The sequence below is a fragment of the Lottia gigantea genome (assembly GCF_000327385.1).
Source record: "Lottia gigantea unplaced genomic scaffold LOTGIsca_44, whole genome shotgun sequence".
Lineage (NCBI taxonomy): Eukaryota > Metazoa > Mollusca > Gastropoda > Lottiidae > Lottia > Lottia gigantea.
The window spans coordinates 88,992-102,641 of NW_008709540.1; the positions used below are offsets into that span (position 1 = coordinate 88,992).

At 32.2% G+C, this 13,650-nt stretch overlaps 3 protein-coding genes across 3 annotated transcripts in view; 2 read left to right on the forward strand and 1 right to left on the reverse strand.

Annotated features, from left to right (window-relative positions):
* The window catches only part of LOTGIDRAFT_164172 (hypothetical protein), a gene marked incomplete at both ends in the record, with an annotated part of 1,091 nt that extends 819 nt beyond the window's left edge, over positions 1 to 272 (reverse strand). Inside the window, one exon of the mRNA XM_009060678.1 lies at positions 269 to 272. Within this exon, the coding sequence (XP_009058926.1) occupies positions 269 to 272 (4 nt within the window). The remainder of the gene's footprint in view (positions 1 to 268) is intronic.
* Positions 273 to 1,372: 1,100 nt separating this feature from the next.
* LOTGIDRAFT_164173 (hypothetical protein) lies at positions 1,373 to 4,782 on the forward strand (the record flags this gene model as incomplete). The annotated part of the gene is made up of 5 exons (XM_009060679.1): positions 1,373 to 1,457; positions 2,552 to 2,800; positions 3,110 to 3,247; positions 3,779 to 4,002; positions 4,321 to 4,782. 5 exons carry the CDS (start codon positions 1,373 to 1,375, stop codon positions 4,780 to 4,782), a joined length of 1,158 nt encoding a protein of 385 aa, XP_009058927.1.
* A 3,408-nt stretch (positions 4,783 to 8,190) lies between these two features.
* LOTGIDRAFT_164174 (hypothetical protein) lies at positions 8,191 to 10,324 on the forward strand (the record flags this gene model as incomplete). The annotated part of the gene is made up of 3 exons (XM_009060680.1): positions 8,191 to 8,209; positions 9,075 to 9,435; positions 10,162 to 10,324. 3 exons carry the CDS (start codon positions 8,191 to 8,193, stop codon positions 10,322 to 10,324), a joined length of 543 nt encoding a protein of 180 aa, XP_009058928.1.
* Positions 10,325 to 13,650: the final 3,326 nt, after the last annotated feature.

The following is a 13,650-nucleotide window of genomic DNA, read 5'->3' on the forward strand; positions in this document are numbered from 1 at the left end:
CAATGAGATATATTTTGCGAAGACAGCAGCATTAGTGTACTCTATTTCAATGTCCAATTATCCAGAGGTCTTTAATTTCAATAGCCTAGGTACATGAAAAGTGAAACTCCAGACTCCAACTGGAATTCCCTGCCCGAATATGTCATATTATCTGGAACTTTAAACCAATTTAAATCTAACCCGAAAAGGACTTGGAAGTTTGACAACGTAAAATTCTAACACTCCACAATACAGTAAATGAAATCAACCAATACAACCCGAGTCATACCCATCTTTCCCCTATTTTTCACGAAAGCGCTCGTACCCATAAGGTACCGACGTGATCTAGAAGCCCTTAGTGCTAAATACAGATCGAAGGTCAGGTAAAAAATCTGAAGGGGATATGCATATGTATGTATATCTTTTCCCATTTATTCCCTTCACAATTGGCCCTTCCCGGATATCGCCCATGGGAAAGTAGGCCGAGAGCGCCAGTTCAGTTTTAACTATTACAGTTTGTTTCGGTTGTCTTCGGTCCATTACCTGATTAGTCAAACCCTTCTAAGCGAGTTATCGAGTTACCTCCCCTGAAACCATAAATAAATAATTAAGGTACGGTATGTCGAAATACTTGTTTATTTTCTCAGCTATCTTGATAGAATAGTTATATTTTAGAGATTTGGTAAGATTTTAACAATTTATATTCCAATTCGTGTCGGTTTCATTCTAGATGACGAAATATTAACGTTGGTCTTAGTCTTGAAAACGGGTATTTCGCTGTGAGGCTGTATAAGACAACCCTGTTCTACGACCAACTCACTTGCAATTTCACGTTGTTATTAACTAACCCTTCCTTATATCTATATTAACTCTTGGAGGCATTAGAAGTACAAGTTATAGATAAATAAAACAATTATTGAGAATGAATATTTATTGAATAGAATTATTACTACCGGTATGAAAAATGCCAGTATTATAGATGTAGGGCCTATCTATCCATAATAATTGTCTTATTTATAGGTCTATCTATATTGTTTATGACTAAGGAATTTATGATATTGACTCATGTACGATAAGATTATTAAAATTTACTTTTCCTAAATAATGAACATCCTACATCAAATTTATATAAGATTAGTTAAACTAGGCCTATATGTCTTGGGTTGTTAAACAGGATAAACTATGTAAAACTGTTATGATTCAGTGACAAATGATTAAAGTAGCACACCCAGGTCAGGTTTTAATTGTTTAATCCATCTTATTGCAAAATTCTTATTATAAGATACTCTGAAAGACAGGTCTCAGTGCATTATTTGAGGAGAAATATTTGATAATTTGTTTTTCTCTCAAATTTAATGTTATTTATTTTAGTAAAGAGAAGATAATTTTAAAAATGGAGATTTGGAAAAGTTTGAGTTTTGTGTATTTCTTTCTACTAGCAATACAACAAGTTTTCACTAAAAGATCATTACCAAAATGTAAGTTTGTAACGGGAGTGTTACATCCTAGTATTAATGAGTTTTATTACTGTGTTCCTCATTGGCAAATACACCCCTAAAACTATTTGTCCTGATGAAGATTGATTATCCAAAGCACATGGCAGCATGAGATGAACTAATGAAATTTAGCTTTGCAATCAACGGAAAAAAAATTCAAGGTAGACCTTGCCATTTCCTATTTCTGAATTTGTCCAAAAGTCCAAAACAAATTCATTCCAAGGGCAGGTTACTGATAATATTTTCTTATTTATATTGAATGAATTTTTTAGAATTTTATTTATTTATTTATTACAAAGCATTTATAAATTACCATTTTTTAAACCGAGTTTATATTACTTAAAGAGATTGTAAAGAGGTTTTTATAAATTTTGTATGTGTATCGTGGAGTTAAAACTTTTAGATAAGTTAAGGAACACATAAATTATTTCTCAAAATTTCTGTGTATGAAAAGGCCTGATGAAGCATTGTATATATACAAAAATTTGCCTCATTATAATAAAAGTGAGATTTTGACTTATTATCTTTATCCATTATGTTATAACTTGTAGATTATATTATATTGTAGATTATACTATATTGTAGATTATATTATATTGTAGCTTATGTTATATTGTAGATTATGTTTTAAATTGTAGATTATATTATATTGTATATTATGTTATATTGTAGATTGTACTATATTGTAGATTATATTATATTGTAGATTATATTATATTGTAGCTTATGTTATATTGTAGATTATACTATATTGTAGATTATATTATATTGTATATTATGTTATATTGTAGATTATACTATATTGTAGATTATATTATATTGTAGATTATATTATATTGTAGCTTATGTTATATTGTAGATTATGTTTTAAATTGTAGATTATATTATATTGTATATTATGTTATATTGTAGATTATGTTAAATTATAGATTATATTGTAGATTATATTGTAGATTATATTATATTGTAGATTATGTTTTAAATTGTAGATTATATTATATTGTATATTATATTATATTGTAGATTGTATTATATTGTAGATTATATTATATTGTAGATTATGTTTTAAATTGTAGATTATATGAGTGAGTTATGTGGGCAGACGTTACAGTTGGCACATACACCAGTACCTGCTGGTCGTGTCGAGTTAGTGAGAAGGGGAGATTACCGAGATAATATGAATTGTGTCTGGACAATCATTGCTCCGTCCAAGCATTTTTTAATGGTCATGTTTAAGGACGTAGATATCGACAAAAGATTTTTTAAATGTAATGATTATCTTCAGATCTATGATAATGATAAACCATCAGGAAATTTTCTTAGTGGTAAGTATCACTGGCCAGTTTCTACAAACTTTTACAAAAACAAGAAGTTGTCAAGCAGAATTTAAAAAGAGATACTCGCTTGTAAAAGTGATTCTGTATGACTGGAGAGTGGTGCATGATGGCGGTACTATAAATAGCTTGTAGCATCACCAGTACATGATCTTGGTACCAATATGAATCTTGTTAGATTATAATGGAGACCGACAAAAAAGATAACGAAACGAAATTGTAATCTAAGTTTTTTTTGTTTTTTTCTAAGATTGCATTTTGATATAAAGTAGAATGGTTTAAACTATGATTTTATTGCAGGTGTAAGTAAACTATGTGGAGAAAATCATCCTCGCTATCCAATCTATACCAATAAAAACGCCATGACACTACGATTTGTTTCTGATAGCCGACATGATGATGATGGATTCGATTTATATTTTAATGTCTACCATCAAGGTAATCTATCATTTTTAGATTGGTTAAATTATAGCATTATAAGCTATGTGGACTCTCAGAAAGAATGTCAAGACAGCATTTCCATACAGGAAAACACACTCTTGAGTAATGTTATTAACTATGTGGACTCTCTGAAAGTATGTCAAGACGACATTTCCATACAGGAAAAATACACTCTGAGTAGTGTTATTAGCTATGTGGACTCTAAGAAAGGATGTCAAAATAATATTTCCAAACTAAATATAATGTAGAAGTGGACCCTCTGAAAGGGAGTGTAAGCAGTAAGCCTTTTGACTCAAAATTACGAGTAATATCCTTAATCATGAGATGTGTTGTATCGTAGCCCTAATACCTTGATACGTATCTCATATATCCTGATATGTATCAAAACGTGGTCCATATAACGCGATATGTCTTGTATCGTAGCCTTTGTATCCTGATATGTATGTATCGTGATACACACCGAATTGTGAAATGATGGGTACTAGTAAGACATGAATTCTAATTAATTCATGTTATTTGATGTTGTAGGTCAGTGTAATACGAGTGAATTTAAATGTGATAATGGACACTGTATCGACAAGTCTCTACAATGTAACGGATACGACAACTGTGGAGATAACAGTGACTTCTGCCCGAACCACACCTCCAGTCTGATTGGTATCATCGTAGCTGTTATATTTATTGTCGTTGTTATTGTTGTTATTGTTTATATTTGTCGACGTAAACGTCAGAAGAGAGGACGAAGTTTTAAGGTAAGTAATATTTATAGCGCAGTTTTTATGAGTTAACAGAAGGGCGTGGCTGTTTAAATTGTTCCATGAATAAAAACATGATTTAAATTACTTGTAATATGATTGACAGTTCTGACAGTTGTTGGTGGCCTTCTTGTCATGTGTGCTAAATATTTCTCAGCCTTAATCTCAGCAAATTAATTTTAGACTTACTGCAAGCCAAATTATGAGACATGGCAGACTTAACTGAGTTGAAATTCATTTTTATAGATTTGCTGTTCTGTGTTTTTATTTTGATCAGTATGTCAACTTCACACTTGATACTTCTAAATATTTCAGCAGAATAATGATGTACCTATGACAACCACGTTTCCTCAATCTCAACCACAAACTACATACCAACCACCCCAAGGTCAAGGCTATCCACCACAAGGCTATCCACCTCAAGGTCAAGGCTATCCACCTCAAGGTCAAGGCTATCCACCTCAAGGTCAAGGCTATCCACCTCAAGGTCAAAGCTATCCACCACAAGGTCAAGGTTATCCACCACAAGGTCAAGGTTATCCACCTCAAGGTCAGGGTTATCCACCGCAAGGTCAGGGTTATCCTCAATATCATGGCTATGGAAGTTCTGGGGGTCCTGAAGGATATTCTCAGGGTGCCCAATACCCTCAACCTGGACAGTATGCATCACAGTACCCTCCCCCTCAGGGTCCCGAGGGCAACATTCCCTCTGGAGCCCCACCCCCATATCCTGGACCCCCTAAAGATGAGAATGAATTTTCTAAAGTTCCATTATAAATTCTATGTATTCCTCTTTGTAAATATTTCATTTATTTGTAATGGGTTGGTAAAGACAGTATAAAGTGGGTAAATTATAATGATATCGAACATGTTTCCTACTTAATGATGTTCTAGACAGTTTGCCGTCCCTCAACAGTTTAGAATGTAATGAAATCCAACTTAAAATACATCATGAAAGATATCTCTATTGTTTGGTTGTCATCTGAAAGATTTCCCTTTTCCCTCTATTAAACTAGGCTTTTGAAGAGGTGTTTATTTAATATATTTTGACTTATAGATGTCTGATTGAAAATTGGAATGATGTAAATTGATGCTATCAGTGTCCTCGAATGTCCCCGATACACATAAAATTTAGAAAACCTCTTGACAATCCCTTTAACACTTTAAAGAACTTTTTCACTTTCAACTAATTTGGTTGTCTAGAAAAGTAAATTAAGATAAAGCAAGGCATGAACTCATGTTGTGGTATTACTGTACTCTGTTCTTCTTTGTACAGGTTAGAATTTAAGGATTTGCTATGGGATAGGTATATTATAAGATTATATTATGAGAAAGGTATCTTTATTTACATTGTACATACAAACTTTATTGTTAATTATTGTTGATACTTAATTGCATAATTTGCTTAATTGATTCTATAGAGATAGGTGTGCCATTTTGGGTGGTTGACTTTAGTCTTGAATATATGTAAATAGTTTTCAGAAGTACTAGAAATGTACATAAATCACATAATTCCTTCAAAAATACGTAAACTAGGTATTTTACTCACTATTTCTATAGATGTCTTTTCTATATATAGCAGTGTCTCCATAAAAGATGACTCGTCTTTTTAACTTTCAAACACAGATAATTCTGGACACTCATGGATTTGAAGGCTCAATTTTCAACGTGAGCTGTGAACACTATTACTGATTGATTTATCTAAAAAATTCCCGTTTCAGAGACTAAAGTAAAATTGGTTAAATAATGTCTCATCTTTCCTTTTAAGGGATTGATTTTTTTATGAAGAAATTCACTGGTTACTTTCCAAAATATATCCTAGAGATAGTTGTCTGATCATTGGCTTTATAGATAGAATTAGCTACATTAATTATAGAATTAGAATTATAGAAATATTACCATACAACCTGTTATATCTACTCTGTGAGTAACTACATGTTTCAGGTTCTGTATTTATATTTCTAATTAGGTCTTCAATTCAACTATTTTAATTGAAAATATTTTGTTAATTTGGAATTACAATTTTATGAAAGATGTGTATTCAATGATAATTATTTATATTTTATTTTATTATAACTAAGATCTGTATATTTAATTTTATCTTTATTAATGTTATTTTATTTTGCTATTTTGATATTTATCATATTAATTTATAGACAAGCAAAATTAGTTGTTCAAATCAAGGTAGCATTCAAAACATATACACGACCTTCCTTCTTGGTAGAATATATACCAATAAAAACTATACAGGCTTGTCTTATATTGTATTCAACTATTCATATACTACTTAAACTACCTTCAACTAAAGTCGACTTCTTGAGTTAATGTTTTGAATCATGCCTGAATATAACCTAATATCATTACTGGAATCATTAGCTTGTCAGCAATAGAGCCATTTCTAATTAATCTGACCAATTTCTGATGATATTGCATATTGTGCATGACAGCTCTTGACCTCTACAGAATTACTCTCTAACAAGATTCAGTATTGGTGATTCTCATTGGTTGAGAAATGAGCCTCAACCAATCAAATGACGAGAATATTCAACCTCAAATACCTCAAATTGTTTGTATATTTTTTAAGTTGAATTTTCTTACAATATTATGATATTATATAATGAATTAACATTTGTGGGTGACTGTCTTTAATTCTATGTATTTGTATTTAACAGTGAGTAGACAGTGAGTAATGGGCTCTATTGCTAAAAAATTCGTACAACTGAACTAAATAAAAACAATTACTTTTGTTGATGGACATAATTAATATATTTTAATTTTGAAAGTAGTATACATGAATATTTCTAATATCTTATCAAATTAAAGCTATCATGCTCTAAAAACAATTTTTTTCCATATATTATACGTTGCATGACCTTGTTTTTTTTTATATTAAAATGATCTGATCTGATAATTTGTGTTTAAAAGCCTTATTATTTATAAATAACATAATCATAATAAATGTATCTATATGAATTTTGTTAATAAATATACTAATAAGAGATATTGTATATATATATAATATTTCTTATGTTTTTAATCATCCATTAATTAACTATGTTCCTTTATAGCTCTATCACACACCCTCATGTTGGCTCTTTGCTAGATATATTGTTCTGGTGAGATTTTCTTTTGCCGTGGACGATGGAGGCAATCCGCCCTCTGTTTGAAGAGACTTCAAAGTATTACAAATAATAACTCTTACGCACTGGTAGTTGAACTGATCGAGTCTGAAGACACGAGTTGCGCCTCTTATTTCATTATTATTCATTATTTTTTCCAAACAATAAAAATCCATCAAATGAGTCCTTGCTGGAAATAAGTTAAATGACACACCTTATCTCGGGTTTATGACATTTAAAATCCATTCCCACGGAAAATTCTTCGGGATACAGGATTTTAAATATCATAAAAACCGTGTTTTATCTTGTACATAATTACAACGAATTTTAGATGGAGGCCAGAAGCAATATTGGATGGATGGATGACAACAACCACCCCCAATACGTATTCTTATAATATATAAATCAGAATATGGCATATTCACGATATGCGATAATTGAATTACACAATTTTTAGAAGTTTTACTGTCATTAGAACTGCCGAATATGTCTATAGCTGTCGAAGTGTCCTGCAGAGTATATTATATCTTCTTCAATGAAAAAAAGGCACAAGATAATTGCTCTCTCTAGTAACAAATTTTACTTTTTATTAACTAAAAGTCATTTTTGGACTAAGAAACTAATTATAAATAAACAGCTAAATTATATTTACTGACAAACTTGCGAAGAAAATTCGTTATCATTGCCCGATTCACGTCCGTGTCGCAATGAATGGAATACCTTTTATTTACATATGGGGCTTTCCATGGAAGCGCAGCTACAATATCCATAGTTTATATATTTCCATCTTACTTCCAATCGCTGAATAAAATATCAGTTTACTAATATCATACCCAGGAAATATTGAGGTTAGTTTCACTGATATCGTGATTTAAACATATTTTATAGTTTAATATGAATGGATGATTTCGTCAACCCTCGAGTTTATTGCCCCTTCTTTTTTTACTGCCTGTCATTTGCTAGTCCGGGTTATTCAGTTAGGTTTTATTTGAGGAAGAGTTAAAACACATAAATACCTGAAAAATATACTATTTTATCCTTATTAGTGAAAGTTACTGTCGACAAGATGTTCTTAAAGTATTTAGGTAGGGTACCTTGAGTTTAGTTTTTTTTTTGTATTAAAAGAATTGTAGAGAGGTTTTTTTTGTCTGTGTAGCATCAATTTGCGCCTTTCCAATTTTCAATCAGACGTCCGTGATTTCTGCAATTCCACTAAAACTAAGCGTTTTATATAACGTCACCCTCGCAAAGGTCTTATGTCTACAAGCAAATTTTGCGGGGTGAAGTCATAAAACACTTAGTTTTAGTGGAATTTTAGGAATCACAGACGTCTGATTGAAAAATGGAACGGTGAACATTGATGATATCATTGTCCGGATAAAAATTTAGGAAACCTGTTTACAAACCCTTTGAAGATTAATAACGGTATTATTAATTGGTGATTCGCCAAAAATTGATCCATAAATTTGGAGAAGTACTGTAATTTATTTAAAAATGATGCAAGTGATAGAAGTTAATGTCTTTATAATTCTTACAAACCTGTGACAGACTGATTAAAACGCGATACCAGACGCTTCTTTTCACAATTTTCATGCAGGTTACTCAACTGACCATCCATGATCTGATGGTCATTTAATATTCCAACCAATCAAAGTTATTCAAAAAAAAAAAAGAAAATATCTGGAATATTCACTGTTAAATATGGACTTGTCTGCTCATTTTATCAGTGTTTTTGATTGGTTAAAGATGGTTTTTCTTATTTTTTAGTGTCAAATTAAGCAGATTATTTGATTAATTGGTGTTTTTAATGAATGATCATGTATTCTTAATCAAAGTCGCAGTCACATTGCTCTATTGTGAGTTACACTATCCCACAATTCCTCATTGTTAAAAACAAAACGGGTTATAGATTACAATAACAATATCACCATTATTTATGTCTCATTTCAGCTCTCATTGCGTTAATCGCCGTATCGTTATTAATTACCAACTCCACCAGTCAGTTCCAGACAGGCCGATGTCGAGAGCCAGATCCCAACGAACTGTTGAGAATCCTGAAATCCCCGGATCCTGAGACCCTGCCACCAAGCTTCATGATGTTACCACATTTCAGAAAACTGAGCACCACCCATCTTCCCAGTAACCGTTCTGTTAACGTCCTGTTCCGAGGAGAAACGTCGTGTAAGAAGATGACAGCCAATATCTGTCCATCATACCACGTGGTCCAGTACGATCCAGAACGGGTTCCTTCCACTATTATACAGGCAGAATGTGCTTGTAAACATTGTAAATCTTCTCGTTCGTTCAAAAGGTATGTAAAGCTTTTGTTAGGATTCAAAAAAGGTTTTTTCTAAAATCAGTATCATAATTAAAAGGTAGGCTACGTATACTTTTGTTCAATGATTCTTAAATATTGTCATATTTTTTTTATAATTTACGGCCTTTTTGATTAATCATTTTTTTTTACAAAAAAAAAGCGGAATTTCCCTTTAAGAGGTGTTCTAGCCTTAGTATACCTGACATCTCCTATAGGTTCAGTTGGCTGTATCCCGTAGTGGGGATTCCTTAGAATATACTGTTAATGTAAATTGAATACAGTTATCTTCCAAAATCAGGGTATTAGTTACACGAATTCATCTAAAACTGAATTGACCACGGTGGTTCGTATACGACATCATTTATTTTTTTCAATTTTGAATTAAAAAACTGGAATATAATTATAAAAAATAATCTTAAATTAAAACCTTGTATTTTCACCTGGATGAAAATTAATAATCACCTAGTTGATAATTCAATAATATTTAATTAAAAACTTGAATTTTCACCCTGATGAAAATTAACAATCACCCAGGTGATAATTCAATAATATTTAATTAAAAACTTAAATTTTCACTCTGATGAAAATACAAGTTTTTAATTCAAATTTCAGTTTTTTATATCACAATTGAAAAATAAATGATGTCGTATATGAACCACCGTAGTAGATTGGTGGAGTTATTTAAATGTTAGATGTTAAATTGTAATATTTGTGTTGTAGGTATGGTAACGGTATGAAATTTAATTGTGAGAAGATTATCAGCTATAGTAGGGTATTGAGGAAGACTGAATGTAAGCTGAATATAGACACCAATGATTTGGTCATGCAGTATAAAAAGGTTTGGGAGCCAGTCAGTGTCGCATGTACCTGTGTTTTAAAATAACAGACTGGAATAAATAACTTAAAAACATTCAAAAAACTTGGCTTAGATTTTGAATTTTGAAATTTGCTTAAAATACAGCTTTAAATATTACATCTACGTTATTGTTAATATCTATAGGACAGAATGGTATTAGCGACCGAGGTCCGTTGCGAAAGGGCCTATTTCGCCCCACCTCTGAAGTTCAAACATCCTCTTATAATCGCATTAAACAGGGTCAGGCTATGTGGTGGTATGATGGTCTCCCCTTCACCTATCGACACCTTGGCAACTTACGGGCCTGTATCATCTCTTCCTTTTATACGGTATCTTTTCCAAAAGAACTGAAAATCTGATCGTCCCTTTGAAAAGTGATACAGCGGGTCTTTCGTTACCTAATTGGCCCTCTATAGGGTAATAATAATCTGTGCAATGAGGATCTTTAACTTCATTACTAGGCAGTGAGCACACGTCTCGAACAATTCCTTGTCGACTGTCGTCGGCGTAAATTATGATACCAAAATGTTCCCGTGGACATGTCCCATATCTCTTTGTCATCATCTCCAAAATCTGAAATTCACGTCTAATGCTAATCTGGCTTGAACTCTCGACTACAACAGATAAAAGTGCACAATACTTTACCTTCCAAGAATTAGATTACACGCGACCGATCATTTCACCAACTTAACACGATTTGACAGAACGTGATGTGAAATCTAACATTAAGAAACATTTGAGTACAATTTGATTCGATAATCTAATTAGGCCATCAGAGATAAGAATTTTTTAATGGCAAATTCCTGGATGAAAGATCACGTGACGATGGTTAAATATATTGATTTTACGGCAAAATCAAGTTAGCGTAACAAAACAATTTTAAATTTTAATTACTCTGGTAAATTTTATTGATTTTCAATATCCGAATTCTTGTTTAGATATTTGTATCTTCAGATTCAATCTCGGTAGAATCTGATAAAAACAACGTCCGATTCCAATCTTAGTACAAATCTTATATTTTCCTTTAACCCACTAAGACCATGGGCTACAGACTGTGTACGTTATAGATCTCTCGACAGTTAAATATCGGAAGAAGAGTAGGCAAATGCCGCTGTTCTGGTAAAATTTCCCTCGTTGTATACTGCATGGCGTCAAGTGTCTTCATTAACAGATAACGCCATTTATTTTATTTTACCCCAATAAATTCACCTACATTGATCATTCTCCCTAGCCAGGTCCAATATTGCACCCAATTTTCTCAACGGGGCTGTCCTGATGAGGATTTTGTATCCGAAATTCGCATTGACAGCAATAAGATGACCTCTAGTCAAATACAATCTTTATAGTCAAAACCAAATGAAGATTTAGATTAAATGCATTCATTCCATTTTTTAACAAAATCGTTTGGTTTTTCCATCGAGGGTTCCTATTGACTCTATTGGTTGTATTTACAAACTTGAGTGATACAAGAATTGTGGCTATTGCAGTCAAGGTATAAGACACAGTTCGTAATAACTTGACATTGTTGAGATGGGTTATATCATGTTTTATCAAAATCTGAAAAAAATCTATAGAATCTAGAGCGTTTACGATGTAATATGAATTGATGGACAGACAAAAATGCCGAAAATAAATGTCCATTCACTGGACAAATAAAAACAAGAGTAAGTGAGTATCATTGTAATATTTTCAATTGATAAAAAATTGCAAAGGGGATAACAAAGTGAATGAAAGAATAACAATAAAATAGTGATAAAATATAAATAGGTGATATTGCTAACATACACACATTATAACCATTCTGTCAGTTACATTGAGTGCTATAGGGTTCGAATTTAAGTGCTTGAAATTTAAAAGATTCTTTTTAGTCTTTGTGTATCGGGAACACGTTTAGCTTTAAGTCGCATCAAACCTTTTTAAGCGTTCGACGTCTGTGGTTCCTGTTTGTTTTTTTCCAACTTGTTGTCAGAGACAATTCAAGACGAATGGTTTCTGCGTTAGTGATGTCTAGCAGGCCCGCAGACGTCGACTGGAATAGTGATTATAAGCGTCCCTGTTATAAAATACATAAACAGAAATAAAAATAGTTTTGAACTGCTTTAAATATAGCCCTATGTGAAACAGTTGGGACTAGAAGAAGTCTAATTAGCAGAAGGGATTGATGGTCGAAAGCACATGTCGTGGAATCAAGAAAGCATTTTTATCTCGGATGGAATCGCCACCATGTTTCCGAACAACCGAATTGAACACTAGGCACGACCTAAAAATCTATTGACCCAGCAGACGACAATTTAACACTGTAAAAGCTGTTAGAATTGGAAGAATGGCATATATTATTGTGAAGTCGGTTCACAATGCAGGATTCAGTAGTAATAATTGTAACAACTTGCATGGTTAGATCAGTTATCGTTGTCAGAATAAAAGCACTAAGTTTTATAATTATGATATGTTAAACTCAGGAGTAGTATATCATATAATTGTGGTCCGTTATTCAATTTGATATGTTGAGAAAGGAACAAGTCATCAGCGTTCAAGGCAGGAATATAATTAATCTGTCGTTTTTTTACTGAACGACTTTTGTCATATTAATTGACATCGTCGTTGCAACCACACCCTTATCAATAAATGTATGGAATCGTGGTTCGCATTATCCAAATAGCTTCGAAAAGAAAAGACATGATTCATATGAAAGGGTTTGCTAGTTTGCATATATATTTCGAGCTTGTGTTAATAATTACAAAACAAAACGCAAAAACGTCTATGAGGAAGCATATTGATTAACAGTTTTGCAAAGAACCTGATATCATGAGTATTTACTACATAATGTTTATAAAGTGAAACATGGCAAAGATATGTGACAGGTCCGAAAACTGAAGCTGTTTTATGAAACTTTTCTGAAAAGAACTTAAAGCAGTCCTGACATTTTGTAAACTACGTCTTTCTAAACAGAATGTTTGATTGGGTGAATGGTTTTTCAAAAGGTGAACCTTTCATTCATTATAATGTTGTCAGATTAAAAGAAACGACAGTAACTTGAATACATACAAAGTGTAGTATAGAAATTGGAAATAAACATTAATGAATGTGAACAATTGAAAGCCTCGATATAAGTTTACAAGTAAAGATTGGGAAAATATACCAGAGCTCATTCCCATAAATAAACAAATATAAATAGAAGATAGAAAAGGTGCACAAAGAAAACATGTAGCCCGTTTAGCCGAACTATTTCAGCACTTCCGGTTTAAGTGAAACCATGCTTATAATAATATATTTAAAAGTGGTCATATAAAAAAGCCAACACCATTCTTGATTTAAAAAGGGTTCGGGAATCGGCAACATTTAATGCTGTGGGC